Source organism: Danio rerio, chromosome 1, assembly GCF_049306965.1.
Source record: "Danio rerio strain Tuebingen ecotype United States chromosome 1, GRCz12tu, whole genome shotgun sequence".
Classification (NCBI taxonomy): Eukaryota; Metazoa; Chordata; class Actinopteri; order Cypriniformes; family Danionidae; genus Danio; species Danio rerio.
Window position 1 is genome coordinate 57,610,001 of NC_133176.1, and position 23,477 is coordinate 57,633,477.

The following is a 23,477-nucleotide window of genomic DNA, read 5'->3' on the forward strand; positions in this document are numbered from 1 at the left end:
TTTGCCATGATGACAGTAAATAATATTTTGCTAGATATTTTTCAAGACACTTCTATCCAGCTTAAAGTGACATTTAAAGGCTTAACTAGGTTAATAAGGTGAACTAGGCAGGTTAGGGTAATTAGGCAAGTTATTGTATAATGATGGTTTGCTCTGTGGATTATAGAAAAAAAAAGTTTGCTTAAAGGGACTAATAATTTTGTTCTTTTTTAATATTTATTTAAAAAAATTAAAAACTGCTCTTATTCTAGCCGAAAAAAAGCAAATAAGACTTTCTCCAAAAGAAAAAATATTATCATACTGTGAAAATTTCCTTGCTCTGTTCAACATATTTTAAAAATATTTCCCAAAAGAAACAAAAAATCTAAGGGTGGCAAATATTTCTGACCTCAACTGTATTTAAAATTTATTGTCAAAGAAATTGTCTTGTTTTCATTGTTAATCCAGACTGCACTAAAATTAAGAAAAACTAAGCAGACATATTTAGTAAAAGAATAAAGGCAAAAACCTCGGAATTGACAGAACTTTGGAGAAATTTCTGAAATCTGTGTGGTGTTTTCAGTCTCTCTTTGCATTGGCGACTGATGAAGATTGCGAGGTGAGGAAGAACGTCTGCAGAGCTCTGGTTATGCTGCTGGAGGTCCGGATCGACCGCCTGATACCACACATGCACAGCATCATACAGGTGAAACACGCAAAACCACTGCCACCACACACAGTTGATACTTTTCAGTAGTGACCTGGTGGGCAAAAAACTATTGGCCGTAATGGCAGCTATCAATAGGAATGCAGCACAAACCCATCATACTTCCATGTGTTTCAAGCTACAGATATTTGGATCGCATATCAACAGAACATAACCAAGATATGATCACAAACTGTACATTATTTTGACACTTGCGATCCATATTCTGCACGCACAGCTGGTCATTTTTCGGTCATTTAATATCATGTCCCTGTCAGAGCTACGATTTGACAATGTTTACATCAATCTTGTGGATGTTCCTCAGCGATTAAGTCATTGGTGACTGCGGTATAGCATGAAAGAATCTGCTTTTATATCAGGTGTTGGTTTGTGTTGCTTGGTTTAATATTTTCTGGTAGGGAAAATCTTTTTTTCCTCTATTTATACTTTCACTTTCCATTTCAATTTATGCTTTAATTTGCGTTTAACCTGACAATTACGTGAGAAGCTGTATGAAAAGCATAATGTTAAGAAAGTCAGTTATTGGTGCCATGATGCTACCATTCAGCACAAAGCCATACATTTCTGTGAAAACAATCAATAGCTGTTTGTATGTATTGATATTGATGGCTATTTCCATCCACCGATTTTAATGCACATTTGGAATATTGCGTAAAAACGATTTATTGGGAACACCAAGATGAAAACGCACATTAAAAAATGTGTGCGGTCAACTGAGTGGGACAAACTTTATCTTAACGCATTTACTGACTTAATTTCAGCATGTGCATCAGCTTGTGCTTTAACAGATCATGTGATCAAATAGTTTATCTAAATGGCATTAATGGACAAACCAGCAATTCGGGCACATTGATAAACATCTGAGATGTCGTTTTGCTCATTTTTAAAATACCTCAGCCAAAGTCTGTCATCACAGTGGTTCAGTACTATTCCCTCCAGCACTGTCCCAAAGAGCATCTCGCACCTCCGAAAAGCACAGCATGTTTATTACGTTTCATCTTCTGAGGTGCATTTATTATATCAGAAAAAGGCCCACAGCTGCTTCTCCTGCTGCACAAAACTACATTTTTCTGTCTGATATTTGGCTCCAGTTTATCAGAAAAAGACGATTTTGCTCTCTTTGACTCATTGGATGGAAACCCTGCGTTATTCACACACATTTAATGCCATGTTCCAGTTTTGCGCTTAAAGGCCCATGCACAGAGACATTTTTTGCTCGCGTTTTCCGTCAACGTTTAACGGCTCATGACTAAATAAAGGGCGTCAATGTGATTGTGCACACCAACGCACAAAATGACAGGTGCAAAAGCGTCTTTTTTTAAAAAGCGCCTCATGCTCGTTCTTTTGTTTTGACGTGCCGCGTCAAAACCTTCTCCACCAATCAGATCGGCACTTTTGTTCACGTGCACGGAGCTGCTGAAGTTACAGTAAACAGCACTTGGAGGCGCTCAAGCGCAACACTGTCAATGCGTGTGCACAATGAAGAAGATGCCCGGAGGCGATATGAACGTGGAGCTGCTTACTGCTCTTGTGAACACTAATCATTTCTTCATCGCTGGAGCTGCCACTTGAACAATCCATGCTTGTTCGAGTCACCAGTAAGTGTAACAACAAGCGTGTGAACTTCCTCTCCTCCTCCTCTTCTTCTGTTATAAGCGGGTGTCAGAAGCTTAATGTTGTGCAGCGCCATCTAACGTCAAAAGAGTGGTTTTGCATACTCTTCAGCTTGATGCCAGTGAAAAGCGCTTGGGGTCTGAATACTGAAAAACGACTCGTAAAACGCTGACGATAAACGCAAACGAAAAGCGTCCCGTTGTGTAGGAGCCGTAAATCAGATTTGCATATTAAGATGTAAATCTCCCTGGAGGACTTTAAATGACATCTGCGTCTCTTTCTGCAGTACATGCTGCAGCGCACACAGGACGCGGATGAGAACGTGGCGCTGGAGGCCTGTGAGTTCTGGCTGACTCTAGCAGAGCAACCCATCTGTAAAGAGGCTCTGTCAGGACATCTAGTTCAGTGAGTATCATCATCATCATCCGAGTAGAAAATAAACACACACATGACACATCAAGCCTCTGGTAAGGCTGCATGATATTGGAAAAATGTAGCATTGCCATATTTTGTTATTCTGTGCTATAAATTGCAATATAAACACCAGATGACTTCTATTTGTAAATAATTGCCCATTTTTGATTGACTGTGGTGGTTTTGTAGGGCAGTGTTTCTGTTGGAATATCATGCCAATTCCATGCATGTTCAATAAGAAAAGGTCTGGAGAGTGTTTTCTTCAATGCCAAAAATATTAGTAATTTATTAGATACAAATTAATAATTTGATGACAGAGCTCTGGGTTACGTTACCCCAATGCAATACAAGAATTACAATCAGGAGGTTCGCAACTAACACATTTCCTGACTCCAGCGTATATACACAACTGATCTTAACAGGTGGAGTTTTGGTTTAACGTCACTTATCAGTCATTCTGCAGTCCATTGGCTCTTTGTAACCCCTAGACATACTTCCTCTTTCTGCAACTCTTCTCTGCATACCAGAACTGAACAATTACGTGCATCTTTAATATATTTCACAACTTTCACAAAGATCATGACAACTTTTGAAATGTCCAGACAGCGTTCTGGAACAAACCTAAATGTATTCTTATTTTGCTTTTTCCACTAGTCAGCAGTTCTTCTAAAGTATGCAGCACAGTAAAAAAGAGGAAGTTTGTCTGGTCAATATGTAATGTAATACAAAAGAGAAGGATTGATTTATCTGTTGTTAGTCTAAACATTTTTCTAATAAAAAAAAAAAAACACTAAAGTTCCTTTTTTCCCCACATTTCCCAACCCTGTTCCTAGAGGCACGTCAACAGTCTCTCCTATCTGACCCATTAACTTCAGGTTTTGGAGTCTATGTTCTGATGAGTTAATTTAGGTGTGTTTGATTAGGAAGAGGTTGAAAATATGTACTGTTGATGTGTCTTCAGGAACAGGGTTGGGAAATTGCTCTAAGAGACTTTTGTATATTCTAATATTCTAATATTCTAAATATTCTAAACAATCTACCAGTATATGTGAATATAATCAAAAAATAAAACTCAAACAAACAAACAGTGTTTTAATGTTTTCCTGAGGAAACCGTGTTCAGGTACAGTAATTGAGTAATCACATGAAAAATAATACTACATAGTCTTCACTTGGTAAATAATTCAATAAAATGGATCATCATTACAGTTATGCCTGAATGTTTTTAAAGTCCTCTTGCAGTCACAGGCCTAACATGATAAATTATAACGGCGACTTAGCATTGCATATCCTACGATGTGACTACTGCGAATGATCACATTGCTATATTGATGGTGAACCCCATATAATATGCATCAGTACGTTTAGTTTTATAGTTTTATAGACTGGTCTGATCTTGTGCTCTCGTGTTTCTCCACAGACTCATCCCCATCCTGGTGAACGGGATGAAATATTCCGAGATTGACATCATCTTACTAAAGGTGAGTCACTATATATGACACATGACTCAGAGATGGGTTATTTTTTTCAATTCAGAGCATGTTTGTTGCAGTCATAAAAATGGATTCTGATTCGCAAACACTCCATTCAGATTATCTGTGTATCTTTTGAATTGGTATATTCATAAATAATTGTGGTATTTTATTTTAGTACTTTTTATATACTGTTGTAGCTGTGGACATTGTGTTATGTTTTTTTAATGTTCAGATTTTTTTGTTTTTGTTATAAGTTTTTATAAATGTTTTGCAAGTTATCTTAATTTTTTTCTGAAAATTATTTGTGTTGTATTAGATTAATATCAATTAGCATTTCATAAAATTGAATTGTGCTTAGCAGTGCTAATTTAGGTTTTTGTATATACAGTTATAGTGCTAAAATCTTTGTTTTCAGTACATATTTTAAGTTTTTGTTAGTTTTAATATAAATTTCATACTTTTTTTTTTTTTTTTTTTTACAAATTAAGTTTCTCAAAATAACTTTGCAGTAGTTATATTAAATGGTTATAATAAAAAATATAAATGTGTGTATTTGAATAATTTTTATTTTATTCTGCATGACAAAATTATTAATTACTTAATTTTTTTTGGACTAATCAGTGCTAAATATATGTTATTGTGAACGTAACCATGCAAGACCACCCCTACATTGTTCTTTACCCTGCTGTTTTTGTTCAGTTTTTTTTTTGTTTAATTTTTAATCTTTTTTTCCTCCTTAATGCTATTGTATGTTACAGAATTATATTTCGAAATGTTCAGGAAGTCAAATGAACAAACTTCTGTCTTGTGTTGTTATGTAATACAAACATAACTCTATATTATAACCTGTTGACTCTCTTGACAATAAATGTAAATTAAAAAAAGAAAGACACCTTCATTAATACATTTTTACATAATTTTTAATATATAAGGTTTAATATCTGACCTTATATCTCAGTTTCCAAAGTATCAATTTTTTAATCCCATCTCTACCAATGTACCAAGATCCCTGATTAGTGAGTGAGCACTATATAAGGAGTGTATTCAACCTTCAAACTCTCTCTCTCTTTCTCTGTGTGTGTGTGTGTTTCAGGGTGATGTGGAGGAGGACGACACCATTCCTGACAGCGAACAGGACATCAAGCCACGTTTCCATAAGTCCCGCACCGTCACACTGCAGCACGAGGGAGGAGAGGGAGAAGAAGGAGAGGACATCGATGAAGACGAGGATGATGATGACGACACACTCTCTGACTGGAACCTGCGTGAGTAAACGCACCTATCGAAGCACTCCACATATGAACATCTGGCAGGAGTTCACATTTTCCGCCCTGTTTGCACTGTCACATGGGGTTGGCTCATTTGTATTTATTGAAAAATGGACTTTTCACAACACTGTTATGACCCGTTTAATAATCATCAGCATCTTAAATCCTTGAACATTAGTAATATTTAGATTATTATATATATCATTTTAAACATATGAACATTTATATGCATTTATCTATTATATCATCTTTGCATCAATTACCAAAAAACAACAACAACAACGTATTACCAGTTGTGCGAGGTGTTTGAAATGCAGTGGGGGCAGGACGGTAATTTTAACATTGTTCCCGTCTCAAGTTCTCAAAACTTAACTACTTATTTAGAAAAGCTTTTAATATTCTGTAGTCAATCCCCCCACACCGCTTATCTAATTGTTTGAATGTTTTATTTTGACATTCTCTCTTTGATTATGTTCTTACTTTTGGTGTGTAGCCTTTTGATTGTAGTAAGGTGCTATATAAAATGTTGATTGATTGAAATGCTGTGTGTATAAGTGTCTTGGCTTGTGTGTTTGTGTAGGGAAGTGTTCTGCGGCGGCGCTGGACGTGTTGGCGAACGTGTTTCGGGATGAGCTGTTGCCGCACCTGTTACCACTGCTGAAGGGTTTGCTGTTCCACCCAGACTGGGTCATCAAAGAATCTGGGATTCTGGTGCTGGGAGCCATCGCTGAAGGTGTGTGTGTGTCACTCAACTCACAACACATTAGTCCTCGGTCCACTGAATGTTGAGCCCACTATTCAATCTATTTATTTTCGTGTGTGTGTGTGTGTGTGTGTGTGTGTGTGTGTGTGTGTGTGTGTGTGTGTGTGTGTGGGTGTGGGTGTGGGTGTGGGTGTGGGTGTGGGTGTGTGTGGGTGTGTGTGGGTGTGTGTATGTGTATGTATGTGTATGTATGTGTATGTATGTGTATATATATATATATATATATATATATATATATATATATATATATATATATATATATATATATATATATACACACACACACACACACATACACACACACACACACACACACACACACACACACACACACACACACACACACACACACACACGTGTATATATGTGTGTATATGTGTGTGTATGTATGCATGCATATGTGTGTATGTATATAAATTTTGTATTTGTTTTGAATATTCAGTTGATTAGTTTGCAAATGCTACTATTATATTGATTGGTAAAGTATTATATGAGAGAGCTACTGTAGCTTTGTTTAACGAATAATAATAGGATTTGCATTGCAAACCTTAAGATGTTTTTTTTTTTAATTGTTGAGTTTTAGCTTGTAACGGCGGTCACACACACACACAAAAATGTACACCTATAAAAGTAACTCAATAGTATTATGTCTTGACAAAAAAAATAAATAAATTCTACTCGGGTAAGGTTTGAACTTGCGTCGGCGTCGTCGTAACGCAGTGCGCTGACCACTGGACCACAATGGTGCTGTTTCACTGTTGCGTTTGGTAACATCTCCCTCTAACTTAGTCAACCTCGAACATAAAAAAAAAGAATATAGATTAACAAGTGCCCAGACAAACTTATAACTTTCCAAAAATAAATCTCAGTTATAAAATTAAACACCCAGGATAGCGAAAACAAAACTTATACAAAACCATCTGTTACATACATAAGAGTAACATGTAACCATACAAAAAAAAGAGAACATCTATACTCTAAAAATCATTTCATACAAAAATCCTGTGCAAAAATTGATTTTGATCAGGAGTCCACAGATTCGTTCTTGTGGTGTTTATAGCTAGAGTTTTAATTTTCTTAAAATTCTTCGATTTACAGCTCTTAAATTACAAATGGGAATCAGTTTATTACCCTGTGATTCTGGGTTCAACACACAGTATTATTGTCTGTCATTATCAGATTGTAAGTTTATGTGGGAGGGAAAAATTTGCTTAAATTCTGTCGTGGGCAAGAAACAAACATGTTGCTGTCTGCCAGTCAGGGCTCATGGCCTTCAGTTAGACACCATATATAAAGTAGAATGATGGGTTTCTGCACCCTAAAAGCCATTTTCACCTACAAATAAGCATGTCATTTTATGTCAGATAGATTAAAACTGTCCATTGTTGGGTCTGACCATTTAAAAATATAAAGATTTCACTAAAGTAATTTGATTGTTGCTTGTTTTTTCATTTGATATATATATATATATATATATATATATATATATATATATATATATATATATATATATATATATATATATATATATATATATATATTATATATATATATATGTATATGTATATATATATATATGTATATGTGTATATATATATATATATATATATATATATATATATATATATATATATATATATATATATGTATGTATATGTGTGTGTGTATATGTATATATATGTATAATTTTATTGAACTTTTTAGTGCAAAACATATCACAAATTTGCAGGGTTTCTGTGGGGTCTTAAAGTCTTAAAATATCTTAAATCAAAATCTAAATTTTAGGCCCTAAAAAGTCTTAAATTTACTGAAATATTGTGTTGTAGGTTTTAAGTCTTCTTTTAAAACAGGTCTGAATTTTCCTTTGTTCATGCATTGATACCCAATCAAAACCCATTCAATCACCAACAATCCATCTCAAAACTTTAAAGTTTTTTTTTTTGTTTAAAAAGGTTGTATTTAGCTCTATCATATTGGTTTAATTGTTTTCTTTACAATAACATTTGTTTAAAAAGTGCTTCATGTGTTTACTGCTGAGGACATCGACCTGGACAGATTGTTGTGCATAAATTTAGTTTATTATAGTTTTTAAAACTTTTAAAACGTTTGTTCATTATTATTATTATTTTTTTATTATTATTATTAATGTATTATTGTAGTGCTAAATGTTTTAAACATCTTACATCTTAAACATCTGGGCCATTTGAAGAATCATTCATCTAAAATTTTATTCATAATGGTCTTAAATGTCTTAAAGTTTTGAATTAAACTCTGAAACCGGCAGAAACCCTGATTAAGTGTTAATATAATATCAATCGGCCATAACATTCAAATGCTCACCGATAATAATAATAATAATAATAATAATAATAATAATGTGTGTATGTATATCAGGCTGTATGCAGGGGATGGTGCCGTACCTGCCCGAGCTCATCCCGCACCTCATCCAGTGTCTGTGTGATAAGAAGGCTCTGGTTCGCTCCATCGCCTGCTGGACGCTCAGCCGCTATGCACACTGGGTAGTAAGCCAGCCGCCGGACGCCCACCTCAAACCGCTCATGACTGAACTGCTCAAACGCATCCTGGACGGCAACAAGAGGGTGCAGGAGGCCGCTTGCAGGTCTGAACTTTATCATCTTATTAATAACTAATTTCTGTAGTCTTCGCCATGATGACATTACTGGTAATTTTGCAAGACACTAGTATTCAGTAGGCATGAGGACGGTTCATTTTGGTTTCTTTTTTTATCAAAATTATACTTCGGTAATCTGCAAATATACAGTATGTAGGTAACTTTCCTGAATTTGTTGATTGTAATGCAATAATGTGCGCATTTTGTAAAGCTGAACCAGTAATTATTATGAAAACAGCAATACCATTGAATTGTGTGTTTAGAGAGAATTATTTTGGGATGCTGAATTTCTGTGGTGTTTTTTCAGTGCGTTTGCGACTCTGGAGGAGGAGGCGTGCACAGAGCTGGTCCCGTATCTCAGCTACATTTTAGACACGCTGGTGTTTGCGTTCGGGAAATATCAGCACAAGAACCTGCTCATCCTCTACGATGCCATCGGCACCCTGGCGGACTCTGTGGGACATCATCTCAACCAGCCGGTAACTAACTTAAATTGATGCATGATTAATTAACGTTTCGTTCATTATTTTATAGTCATAATGTCAAATAGGGCTGTGCGATTTGGGGAAAATATCTAATTGAATTTGTTTGACAGATAATGCGATTAGCAACAATTCTGCGACAACTCTTTGAAACTTTGACTTTGAAGCAAATATTCCCATATAACAAATGGCTGTTTTTCTTTTGATATTTGTCTATTAAAGGGCCACGAAACCCCCCTGTTTCAGCAGGGTGTTTTCACATTGCAAGTTTAGCAAAAAGTCAGGAAAGTGGGCGTGTCCAGCTCTGTTTAGTGGGGAGTGTTGGAGGAGGGAAAGAGAGAAGGTTCTGCATAAAAATTTGCATAAAAATGGGAGTTTCGATTTTGGCACGCTGATTTTCAGAGGCAAAAACACAGATAAAAGGAGAAAGACAGTGACTGTGTTTACATGGATATCAGTAATCAAAATATTTGACAAATAATTAAATAGTGGACTTTGAGTGCACTTTCTTTAAGGAATTTCATTTATGCCTCGTGACAAACAAGATATTTGATTTGAGGAACTGCTGTGTGTATTTTTTAATGCAAAGTTTGATACCGCACGGCGAAGGGGAGAAAAAAAAACTCAGCATTTCTCTGTTACTTGGGTGCACACGGCTGCGTCAGAAAGCCGTATGTGTTATTCCTGTCACAAAATGCGGCGAAAATCACCCACGATGGTAATAGTATGATTGCAGTGTTTACATGTTTGTACTCAGAGAGCAGCATTTACAGCGGATCTTTCAGTCTGTAATATTGTAGTTATATTAACGTAAGGTAAACTTTAGTTACTTAGAAATCATTTGACTAAGGTCTGTCTTTAAACACTAAAAGAGTACTGCTGACGATACAAAATAACTTTGCCATCTGAATAAACAAACAAAGACCACTGATCACTTACCAAATCTGTAGAGACAGGACAATCAACAACAACTGGAGTTGTGTCTTTATTAAAAGGAGATGAGCAGCAAATCCAAATTTCACCGTTTCCAGATGAGAATAGCGAAAAATTCAAACAAAACCTTCGATGCAGCAAATTAAAAGCAACACTGACGACTCGTATCTCCAAACAATTCTTCTTCTCCCACTTGTTGTTGTTGCATATTAATGAAATTGCACCTCATACACAATAGAGCGCGCTGATTGGTTTAAGCCAAGTCTTTCTCATGAATGAATGCAGCACGCTTAGAGAAGTCACGAAGCACTCCCAGGTACAGACAGCCAGTCTACACGCTGGAATACACACAGGTACCTAATCGGAATGACGCAGCTTCAAAAATTCGTTTCAAACCGGAAGAACGAATTTGCTGGAAAATATGCAAAAACAACCAATTTCCACTTTTTTGTTAAATATGTGTGTCCTAAATAGTGTTTTAGCAGCGTGGGACACATATAAGACTATCAACAGCTCAAATAATGTGTTTGTGTTTCATGACCCTTTAATGCTTCTGAAGCAGCAGACGCTATTATCCCAGTTATCTGCACGTTCCTGTTTTTTTTTTTTTTTTTTTTTTTCTCCGTGGGCGTTCTGCATAGTTTGGTTGTGCAATTCTGATTGGGCAGAATGAAGGTTTGCTCACTCAATTGGCTAGTAAGACTGTCACACACAGACTGCAGTCAAGCATCTGCTCTTGGCGGAGGAAATCATATTAGAAATATTTCACATTGCAGCCTCTTGCGATTTAGCTAATTGCAGCATTTCAGATTGTGATTAATTGGGCAGCCCTAATGTGAAAGAATTACCTTGGCATTTATATATGCGGTGAATAACAAAGTTCCCATGATGCTTAGTGCTACTGAGTGCGTGCCTATAACTCTGGGCGACTGACTCAAGGCTGATTTGTACTTCTGTCCAACACACGCGTATGGTTCGGCGCAGCCTCACATAGCACTTGCCGTGGCTGACATACACCTCTCAATAAATGTATCTACATGTCGCAACAATGCATAGTGCAAGCTCTGTGATTGGTCGGCTTGGTTATGGCGACAAGTGTGGGCGGTGCTGAAAGCCGCGAGTCCGATGAAGCGAGTGTTTACAAGTGCCGTAAAGGAGCTCTAGATGGAAACTTTTGTTTTTTTTATTAAAGTTGTTGCATGTCCGCCGGTTCCCACCTCTGAATAAGCAAGTTTTAGATAATTGTACATTAGTGTTCAGAAAAAACAAAACACCCGTGATGAAACTCGACACCGAGGAACTTAACCTACTGCTCAACATCATGTACAGTTTACTCATGTACATTTGCTGATTACACTCATACTCATTTGTAATTCTTTGCTCTGCCTGTATTGGACTATTTTAAGTTCTATAATGAGATATGAAAGTGGACGACCGATGGAGCAACACAGTTTTTTGATCGGGGTTTGTTATGCTGCATGAGAATTCAGTAAACATCTGTAATTGGAACGAAACCCGAGTCAGTTCATTGCTGATTTCCTGAAGATTCTGATAGTACAGCGTGCGAAAAAATCAATGGTGTAATCTTGTGTGTTTGTGTTTGTGTGTGTGTGTATGTGTGTGTGTATGAATAGGAATACATCCAGAAACTGATGCCGCCTCTGATCCAGAAGTGGAATGAACTGAAGGATGAGGATAAAGACCTGTTTCCCCTACTGGAGGTAGACTTTCAGGGGTTTCATTTTAAATACAGGATTGAACAGACAAGTAAATGACCCTCACTCATTCTGTCTGTCTGTCTGTGTGTCTGTTTGTGTGTCTGTTTGTCTGTCTGTCTGTGTGTGTGTGTCTGTGTGTGTGTCTGTGTCTGTGTGTGTCTGTGTGTGTCTGTGTGTGTCTGTGTGTGTCTGTGTGTGTCTGTGTGTGTCTGTGTGTGTGTGTGTGTGTGTGTGTAGTGTTTGTCGTCTGTGGCCACAGCGTTACAGAGTGGTTTCCTCCCATACTGTGAGCCCGTCTATCAGCGCTGTGTGACTCTGGTGCAGAAAACACTCGCACAAGCCATGGTGAGAACACACTCTCACTCGTATACATCTACGTGTGCATCAGAGGACCAGAGGATTCAATAACCCGTGTGCGTGCTTGCGTGTGTGTGTGTGCTTTTTTTGTGTGTGTGTGTGTGTCCTTTTTTTTTGTGTGTGTGCGTGTCCATGTTTGTTTGTGTGTGTGTAGATGTACAGCCAGCAGCCGGATCAGTACGAGGCTCCAGATAAGGACTTCATGATCGTGGCTCTGGATCTGCTCAGTGGTCTGGCCGAGGGTCTCGGGGGTCATGTGGACCAGCTGGTTGCTCGTAGCAATATCATGACCCTTCTGTTCCAGTGTATGCAGGTGTGTGTGTTATTAATGGCAGTGCGCGCACACCAAAAAAGATCTTTAATTCCAGTTCTAGTGAAGCACTCCAGCATCACAGTGGCATTATCCACAAGCAAACACACACACATTTTCTTCACAAACTGTTCAAATCTATTATAATCACCATTACAGTGATTTATTAAACTTCAATAATAATACATGCATAATTATACATTATAATTAATATTATAATTTATTATTAATGTATAATTAACATTTATTTTACATATTATGCATATTTAAGCATGCATATTTTTACACAGACATTTTATTTGAATTATTTACTATACACATAATACATTTGATTACTATAAATTACTGTTTATGTTGTAATATTACTATTTAGAATGCTTGTATTTAGTTTTCCTTTTTTTTTTACTCTAAAATATAAGATGCATTTATTATAAATAACATTTTTATGTTACATTTCATTTTCATTCAATTGTTTATATATAATGATTACATTTAATTATATATTTTACTGCTGTTTTTCTTCAGAAACTGCAAAAATCTTTTAAAAATATTATAAATTTTTTACTTCTGTGAATGCTAAGTCTAAAGTTGATCTCTGGTGTGTAGGACACGATGCCTGAAGTGAGGCAGAGCTCGTTTGCATTGCTGGGGGATTTGACCAAGGCCTGTTTTCCACATGTTAAACCTTGCATTGGTAAGATGACACGCACATCTGTCATGATATACTCCTCTTAGCTCATCCAGATCAATTAATGTATGAATTGATATGTTTAGCTGAGTTCATGCCGATTCTGGGGACGAATCTGAACCCGGAATTCATCTCGGTGTGTAATAACGCCACCTGGGCCATCGGAGAGATCTGCATGCAGATGGGTGAGGAGCTGTTCATTTGATCATCATGATTAGCAATTAAAATGACATCTGAATATAAAGGATGCACTGAGATGTCAATTCTGGAGTGAAACCTAAGGCTGGCAGCTAATTCCAGAAAGAAGAGATTCCGAGGCATAAAGAATCAAGAGTCCGTTCAAAAGTTCAGAATCAATTCTATCAGCGGAATGAATTCCATTTTCTGTTCAAAAGAGCTAATTAATCATTTGACTTTCTTTTGCTTATCATCAATATATTTCGGTTGTTGCTAGAAGGGATACAGATGTGGCTGGAAGCTAACGAGAATTATTCATATTACTTATTAACTTACTTATTAATTGTATTTTAATAACGTCTACCCATAACCCAACCATTATTGTAGGGTAAAAACAGTAATTATACAGAGTGTTTTTCTTAATATTTATTAAATTACCCATTCAATTGTATTTTATTAACATCTACCCCTAGCTGAACCCTAAAGTGATAAAAAAAACAGTAATTAAAGTGTTATTAATATTATTTTTTAAATTACCCAGTCAATTCTATTTTAAAAAACACCTACCCCTCACAGTAATATAGAACTATTAATTATTGTTGTGCAGTGTCACAAAAATGATGCTATACTGAGGCGAGTATCCATAGCTGTATCCCTTCAAGGCTTATAACCATATAATTCCATGAATGCAAACTGATTCAGATGCTTCACTACAATGAATTTGTCCAAATAAAATATCCTCGATTCATTTATACAAAAAAATAATAATTTAAAAAACAACTTTATATTATAACAGGCCATAACTGCTGGCTATGGTAGCCATGCTTCATTTTTTTTACTAACAAATAGACTGTTAATGTGTCTTACTTGTTATTTTTGGTAACAGCCCTATGGAAACTGAAAATTGTGGATGCATTTGGTTGATAATAATTGTAAAAGTTGTAACCTTATGTTATTAAATAATATAAATAGCTTTTGTAAGGTTTTGTTTTTTAAATATTTAACTCTAATTTAAATTATGCTGATTTTAAAAACACAAACTAATAAAATAACCACATTTTATTGACTGTAAAATTGCTGAGCAGCCTTTTTAACCATATACAGTTCATGTACAGAATATTTCTATCAATTTCTCAGTGAATAAAGCTGAGATTTTGGTACAATAAAACAAAACACTTTTATTATACAGTTGTATTCAATAAAATACTGAACATCTATAGCAGTGTTTCTCAACCAAGTTTCTGGACGACCACCAACACTCCATGTATTGTATGTCTTTACAGGCTTTTCAAGTTAATGAGCTGATGATGTGAATCAGGTGTGTTTGGTTATGGAGAGATATAGAAAATGTGCAGTGCTAGTGGTCCTCCAGGAACGTGGTTGAGAAACACTTCTCTATAGGGATAGAAAATACATTTAAATTTGAATGAGTTTTACACACACAAAAAATCTAACTACTAAATTTTATATTATTTATCTTCGCTTGTTTTTACTGTTTATTAAAATTGTATTTGATACCCCCCCCCTCCCCCAATATATTCATTTTGATGTACTTTTTTGGATGTCTTTATTAGATTAGCTTCAGTTTTGGTTTTTGAACTTGACTAATCTAATGTATATGCGCAAATATATTATACAGCAAAGCATCCTATATAATAAATATGAATTTAAAAGAGAAATATATGAGGAGTATAATTGTTTTTTTTTTTTTCTGTCATTTTTGTCATAAGTCAAAGCATCTCTATTGAATGTGCTGATGGTTTGTTTGGAGTGACTGTGACTATATATGATGTGCTGCTGTTGTTATAGGTGTGGAGATGCAGCCGTATGTGGCTCTGGTTCTTCCTCATCTTGTGGAGATCATTAACAGACCCAACACTCCTAAAACCCTGCTGGAGAACACGGGTAAAACCGCTTACCACACCTTATACAGCCCTAAAAATAACCCTGACCGTCTGTAACCCTGACCATCTCCAACTTTTCTCTTTTTTTTTTGTGCAGCCATCACGATTGGTCGCCTGGGTTATGTGTGTCCACAAGAAGTGGCGCCCATGTTGCAACAGTTCATCAGACCCTGGTGAGTCTCAACGTAGACATCTTTGTACTAAATGATGGTGTAAATTCAGCTTTTTAAATTAATAAATTTCATCACAGGAATAGTCGCAGTGTATTTAATCAGTGAACAGCTGTTTTGAATTGTAAAAATATTTCAGAATTTGTGTATTTTTAAAAATTAAATAAATGCAGACCTAAGATCCTAAGACTTTTAGAAATATTACCAACCTCAAACTTTTCTTTGCATTTATGGTCGATGCATTGTTAAGGCGATCTTAAAGGGGCAGTATTTCTCTTGTTCTGTTTTGCATGGAAGAATATATTTTGAATGATGTTGTAAACCAGGAGACGTTGACTTTATTTTAATTCTTTTAATATAGATGTTTATGGACAAAGGACATTTAAAACATTCCCCAACATATATCTATTCTTTTGTGTAAAACCTATGAAACTTTCAAAAAGTGATTAAATAGAGTATTTTTTTTGGTGTTCTGTCACTTTAAATTATGCTACCAGCTATACTTGATGAAATATAGTAATGTGTTTGATGATGGTTTGCAGGTGCACATCGTTACGAAACATCCGAGACAATGAAGAAAAGGACTCTGCCTTCAGAGGCATCTGTGTGATGATCGGTGTGAATCCCGGCGGTGTGGTCCAGGTCAGAGCTCATATTCTGGATTATCCTTGTCTGCATCCACCTTTTTCTATGCGTATTTTGAACTATCGCATTAAAAAATACTATTATCATGGAACACTATTATAACGACAATTTATTTTAAACTTTTTAGTCGTCTTTTGTATGACAAAACAAGTTAAATATTTAGAGATAAATAGTATATATTGCCCATTGTTAATCCTATCCCCCAACCTCAATTAACGAAACAAGAAATATAAAAACATAATTGCATATATATATATATATATATATATATATATATATATATATATATATATATATATATAAATAATGGCATAGATACCAAATTAAGTACTATTACTATTGCTAATGCAATTTACCATAACCGTATACATCAGAGAATAACTGCATACATTTTATTTAATTAAAAAAATTCCAAATTACAAATATGTTATAATTACTATAAATTGAAAATGCCAATATGCACATATATTTTGAAAATGTCAACTAAGTAGGATAAACTTTTTATCTTATTTAAAAAGTGCTTAAAATATGGATGGAAGACAGTCACACACACTGAGAAAGGGGTTAAACCGAAACCTTTGTGGTGTTTTGTTTCCCAAGATAAACTAAACGTCAAAATGAAAATAAGTGGATCACTGGGCTTCTACTTTTTAATTATTATTTTTTAGAGGTATTTACCTTTTATTAAGTGGACAGTTGAGAATAAACAGGAAAGCATAGGTGGCAGAGAGAGAGAAGGGAAGTATGCCTCTTAAACTACAATGGAGACCCGTTTACTCAATAAATTCCAGAATGCGAATCAGAAAAGTGATTGTTTTTAACAGATAATGGCATGACAAAAAATATGTGTGATGAGATGGCGTTAATCTTCAAACCAGCATTTCGAGCACATTGAAAAACATCTGAAATGTTGTTTTGCTCAGTTCTAAAATCCCTCAGCCAAAGTCTGTCATCACAGTGGTTCAGTGTTGTATTATTATTACCTTCAGGACTGTCTAGAGCATCTGTCTGCGCTCCCAAAGAGCGTCTCACGGCTCCAAAAACCACAGCGCTCATTACATTTCATCCTCTAATGTGCAACTCATTTATTATCGAAGTAAAAGACTCGCGCAGCTTCTCTTCCTGTGCAAAACTACATTTTTTTCTGTCTGATATTTGTCTAATTCAGTTTAGTTTTGATTTTGTTCTTTTTAAGTCATTGGATGGAAACGCAGCTACTTTTCCTTGTATCACTCTATATTTGACCTCCTCTGTCTCTCCACCACAGGATTTCATCTTCTTCTGTGATGCCGTGGCCTCCTGGGTCAATCCTAAAGATGACCTGAGGGACATGTTCTACAAGGTCAGACGCGTGTGTGGAGCTACAGTGTCTTTATAGTGGTGAAATGTAAGAAGATTCGTGATGTTAAATGTGTTTGTGGTTATGTTTGTGTAGATCCTCCACGGTTTTAAGGATCAGGTTGGCGAGGAGAACTGGCAGCAGTTCTCGGAGCAGTTTCCACCCATCCTGAAGGAACGCCTCTCTGCATGCTATGGCGTGTAGCCCCACCCTCGCGTCACACGCAGCACATGCTGTCAGGTTAGTGTTGCTTACTAAATTGAGCTGGAAAAAACAATCGGTTGCTGTAGTCGTTTCTGCTGCGGTGTATATTAGATAATGTAGCAGTTACACATTCCCCCGATGCTTATTGGCCAGACAGAATCTGCAATTTTTGCTATTTCTTGACAGAATTTTGTAATTTTATCAAATTGATAATTATTCATAAAATTATTTGACTTTTATGCCTAATGAAACAAGAGGAATTAGACTAAAGCTTTTTTGACTGATTATTGGTTTGACCGATATATGTTTTCTATTTAACATCCATCAGGTCTACGTTTTTTCTCAATATTCAGTGTAACTGGTTATATAAATTGACAATTGAAAATTAAATACAAGCAATTTTCAATGTCAGTAATCGGTCACACAGAATATTGAGGAAAAGAATATAATCGACGCATGTTAAAATTTAAATATATCAAACCGATAATGTAAAAAAGAAACTTGAGTCTACTATTATTACATAAGTAATTTTAAAAAAATATATAGATTAAACCGATAATCAGTAAAAAAGGAACTTTAGTCTACTTTTGTCTTATTTCCTAGGTTATTTTCAATTAAAATCATTTGTCAGACTTGTAATATTTAATTAAAATAAAATGGACTGGTGTTAAAATGGAAAATGTAAATCGGTCAAACCGATAATCAGTCAAAAATAAAAGCTTTAGTCTACTTTGCTTTTATTTAATAAAAGTAATTTTTAATTTAAAAAATTTGTCAGACTTCAGAAAGTAGGAATATTCAGAAATTATTTTTGATGAGTCTTTAAATTTTATAATACATCGGTCAAAGTGATAATCATTCCAAAAAAAAAGCTTCAGTCTACTTTTCTCAATTATTTTGAATTTAAGTAATTTGTCAGACTTGTAATATTTAATAAAGTATGAATATTGAGAAAATATAATTGAAGGGTGTTAAAATAATTAAATATATCGGTATAAACCGATAATTAGTCTTAAAAAAGCTTTGGTCAACTTTTCTGAAGTTATTTTAAATTAAAATAATTTGTCAGACATGTAATATTTAATAAAGTGTGGATATTGAGAAAACATAATCGGAATGTGTTAAAATAGTTAAATATATCGGTCAAACCAATAATCAGTCAAAAACAACAACTTAAGTCTAAGTCTTTGCTCTTATTTAATAAAAGTAATTTTAATGTAAATGATGTCAGCCTTCAAATTCATACTTTATTCAGAAAATATAATCAATGAGTGTTAAAATTGTAATATATCGGTCAAACCGATAATCAGTCAAAAACAACAGTCTACCTTTCTCATATTTCGGAAATTGTTTTCTATCTTAAGTAATGATTTCTTAAGTGAAATCATTTGTCAGACTTGTAAAATTGAAAAAAAATTAATGAACATAGAAAAAATATAATCGAAGGTTGTTAAAATAGTTAAATATATCGGTTGTAAACCGCTAATATAAACCGATAATCAGTCAAAGAAACCAAACAAACTTTACTTTTTTCTTATGCATCTTTTTCTTTCCCTTTTGTTCCAGTTGAACCTTTAGGAGGGGGGAACTCATCCATCTGTGTATTGCACTGCCCTGATCGTGGGGGAGAGGGACGCGATTGGCCGCTCCGCCTGACGGACAGATCCCACGCCCTTTGTGTGTCCATGAGGGTGGGTGGGTGGGTGGGAGGGGGGAGGGGACTCCTCTAGTTAACTGCAGAATGCACCCAATCACAGGGAATAAACCTAAAAACGTAGGGAAAGACAAGAGCTAGCGTAACCGAGGGAGAGCGATTAAACTTAAGAAGAGCGGGAGGGAGGTCGTAGGTTAAACGGGAGGGAGGCATAGACAGTTATCTGGGAATAATCGCTAACATAAGATTAAGTTTAGGGAGGGAAGCTAGACAGCAACTGTTATACGACTTTTTTTAATCTCAAGTTAATCCCAGGCATAAGAATCAAAAAGCATTCACACACACTGACCATAGAGACACTTGCACATGAAGTTGCAATAACTACGAGCGGCCTGCTGCGCCAGCGCTGCCGTAGCAATAGCATAATCAGACTTTAACACTGAGACTATCTAGGAAAGACTAGCGTTGTTTTTCTTTTCTTTTTTAAGAAAAAAATAATTACTATTGAGGAAACGAGAACAATCTCTCGGCTTTAAAAAAAAAAGATGGTTAGCGCGCTATCGCGAATTTCTGTTATCGATCGTTAAGTAAGGGAGCATCTATGAATTCACAGTTTTCATCATCATCAGCTTCGTCATTGTCGTCGTTCTGTCCGATTGTCGTCATGATTCTTGCTTGCGTCTCTTATGCCGTAACGTTTATTTTCCGACATTCTCACTTATTTTGCATAGTAAAACTTGTAGCTTTTTCCTGGGCTTGGTCAGTGTTCGCTGTTGAGACTCATCGTAGTTTACAGATTTCAATCACACCGTAGTTGATTCTTGTGATTTATTATTATTTTTCGAGAGAGTGAGAGAGAGTCTCGTCGTGAAGGAGCTGGAATGGAAACTCCACAGTATAACGATCATGATTTACGTTATGTATGTGTTTGGTTGTATGTGTGTGTACGGTAGCTTTGTTGGGAGCTTTTAAGTGTGTTTTGTTGACGTCATTGCCATGTGTTTTTCGTACTTCGCATTTCGTATGTGTGTTAATAGGTTGTTAATTGTTTTAAGGTACCTTACACTTGACTCCTGGACCCCTATTGACCTGTAAACTGTGACCAACGATGTGTGCGCGCGATTATGTGTGTGTGTGTGTGTGTGTGTGTGTGTGTGTGTGTGTGTGTGTGTATGAATGTATTTGTACCGATAAATATTGATGCCATATTGATATTTGGTATTTAGTGATTAAATCAGCTTATCCAACAAACTACAACTATATCAAATATAGTTTTACGATATTAAGGTTTTTTTTTTTTTTTTTAAGTTTTGCTGCTATTGCTAATTTTGGTTACTTTGATATATAGTATCGAATTCACAACATTTAAATCGGAGCAAAATGCGTAATTTCAATTGGATTATCGCTTTTTGTCATGCACTTTTTTGTTTTGTTGTTGTTTTGCTATTTTTATTATTTTTTGTAAGGACTTTGCTGGTAAATTTACTGATAAAACTGTTGGATTCATCATGCGTCTTGTTTTATTTTCCTCGTGACAAATATTTGTTGGTTGAAAGATGTGAAATGAGAGCGAAACTGAAAGCAAAAACAGGAAGTGACGAGGACGGCGAGGCGGAGAACAATTGCTGCGTGTGGAAATCTGCACTGAGACTCTGAAAGACAAAAACAAAAAAAAACAATCACACCTTTCTCTCTTTACCTTGCCAGGAAAAATAAAATGATTTTTTACCAAGCTGAAGAAGTGCTTTTATTGTATTTTGTGAATTTTTAAACTAAGTTGTCATGTCAAACTGTAAACGTTGACTGTTGTTGCATTTTAGTTATGCTAGTGCAGTGGTTTCCAACCTGGGGTCTGATAAGTGTTGTTGAAAAAAATTATTTTTAAGTACCAAAAAAAAGTATGCTTAAAATTCCAACATAATGGTAAAAATGTCTTGTATAAATAATTATTTAAATTTTGCTCAGTCTCGTAACGTGCTTGTCAACGTGTCATAAAGGCAAAATCCAAACAAAAATGGCAGAGAAACGTAAATGCAGTGATTCTTCAGAGGCGAAGAAAAAGATTTGACAATATATCAAAACCTACCTAAATTTAGGTTTTACTGAAGGCAGGTTTCGTCCAGAATGTCATTTGTGGTGAAAAAGAGACAGCATGAATACAAGCAAAATGAACAGACACCAGGAAATGAAGCATTCAGAGACAAAAAGATCAGGAATTCTTCGAGAGAAAAAAAAAAAGATGGCTCTGTCAAAAAGATTTTTTTTGAAGCTTTGTTTGACTATTCGGTGTGGATTGCCACGGGAAAAAAGCTGCATAATATTGGAGAGGAGCTAATCAAACCCTCCTGCATTAAAATAGTGGCGGAAATGTGTGGCCCACACGCAGCTGAAAAAGTTAAAATGACTCTTCACAATTCTGAAAAAAAATTAAATAGAAGGAAACGTGCACTGTAACAAAAAAATCTAATCTTAGAGTTTATTTCCGGCAGCTGGGGTGCCGGAAAAAAACGTAAAATAATGGCTGCTAAATTACAGAAATTTACTGTAAAATAACAGAGGTTTAATTAAAGAAATTTACATAAAATTTAAATTTAAAAATGTCATTTTTTTTTACGGTAAATTTCTATAATTTAACACAGCTGCCGGAAATAAACCCTAAAATAAGTTGTTGTTGTTTTTCTTTTACAAGTGTGTGTGTGTGTGTGTGTGTGTGTGTGTGTGGAAACAGGAATGTTTACTTTTCTATTTTATTGTATGTAAAGATAAAAAATGACAAAATAGAAAGAAACGTGTGGAAACAGTAATGTTTACTCCTTTGTTTTATTGTATGTAAAGATAAAAATTTGACATGATCTTTAAAGGACCTCAAACAATCAGAAAAACATGCTGTTTTCACAAGAATTAATAATACTAATGATTAAAATTATAGTCTTACCTTTCTGAATAAAATCAGCCGTCACATGTTGATCACAGACTGTTTGTGTTTAAACTGTATTTTATATAATGACACAGCTGTTTCACTCTCCCTGTCTATGTGTGTGTGTGTATGTGTGACAGCAGCAAACATCTCACTGCACAACCTCACACGCTAATAACCCACACACAGGAAACAGACATGCAGTGACAGGAAGTTTGGGTTTAACGCATCAGAGTTTGTTTACAGTCACGTTAACCATATACCCTTACCAGAAATGAGTAACAGAATTTATTCAAATAGCATCAGGAACTCAGTGTGGACATGTTTGCGTGTGTGTGTGTGTGTGTGTGTGTGTGAGATGACTTTTGTTTTTTTACACACAATTCTAAATTTGCATTATATACTGAGAAGAATGTAGACCTAAGTTAAACTAGGTATGTCAGAGTTGTTCATGTTTTAACCAGAGTTTGTCTGTGTGGTGTGTGTTGTGGTGGAGAGGCCTGATAGAGAGAGTGTGTGTGTGTGTGTGTGTGTGTGTGTGTGTGTGTTTGTGGGGTGTGCATTAGTGTCCTGTGTACACTGTGCGAGTGTAGGTGTTGTTAAAGTGAAACCCTGGAGGGCTGAAATTAAACAGAAAAGAGGAAGAAACCACGAGGACTTTGAGAGAAACGCTAGTGGCACGAGGATCAACAATGTGTGTGTGTGTGTGTGTGTGTGTGTGTGTGTGTGTGTGTGTGTGTGTGTGTGTGCTATTAAACTATTAATATCATAAACAAAACACTTGGTTTAACTGTTTAAAATAAATAATTACATTTATCATATATTCGACTATTAAGTTGAAATTGTTCCTAAAATTTAATGGAAATGTTTTCTTTTTAATATATTTCTATACATTTTTACTGACAGGGTCGAACCAAAATTATTTTTAGGATAATCAAGTTACCGTGTAGCACAATTCTATGATTATTGCTATTGCCAATAGTTTAAGTTTTAAGCATGTTAACAAATATCATATTAAATATTCGTAATATTGGTCTCACTTGATAGTTTTACTATCAAGTAAAAGTACAGTACATCAACAGTACATCATTTACTTGCTTAAGTTCAC

At 35.4% G+C, this 23,477-nt stretch overlaps 1 protein-coding gene across 1 annotated transcript in view; it reads left to right on the plus strand.

Annotated features, from left to right (window-relative positions):
• Positions 1–21,190, plus strand: part of tnpo2b (transportin 2b) — a 30,307-nt gene extending 9,117 nt beyond the window's left edge. The window contains exons 8-25 of the mRNA XM_021477402.3: positions 563–685; positions 2,607–2,725; positions 4,154–4,214; positions 5,302–5,473; positions 6,057–6,209; positions 8,634–8,859; positions 9,179–9,350; positions 11,921–12,007; positions 12,242–12,349; positions 12,516–12,674; positions 13,278–13,365; positions 13,446–13,544; positions 15,346–15,441; positions 15,538–15,613; positions 16,153–16,252; positions 17,523–17,597; positions 17,691–17,834; positions 19,365–21,190. Of these exons, the coding sequence (XP_021333077.1) occupies positions 563–685; positions 2,607–2,725; positions 4,154–4,214; positions 5,302–5,473; positions 6,057–6,209; positions 8,634–8,859; positions 9,179–9,350; positions 11,921–12,007; positions 12,242–12,349; positions 12,516–12,674; positions 13,278–13,365; positions 13,446–13,544; positions 15,346–15,441; positions 15,538–15,613; positions 16,153–16,252; positions 17,523–17,597; positions 17,691–17,798 (2,022 nt within the window). The 3' untranslated portion in view covers positions 17,799–17,834; positions 19,365–21,190. The remainder of the gene's footprint in view (positions 1–562; positions 686–2,606; positions 2,726–4,153; positions 4,215–5,301; positions 5,474–6,056; positions 6,210–8,633; positions 8,860–9,178; positions 9,351–11,920; positions 12,008–12,241; positions 12,350–12,515; positions 12,675–13,277; positions 13,366–13,445; positions 13,545–15,345; positions 15,442–15,537; positions 15,614–16,152; positions 16,253–17,522; positions 17,598–17,690; positions 17,835–19,364) is intronic.
• The last annotated feature ends 2,287 nt before the right edge of the window (positions 21,191–23,477 follow it).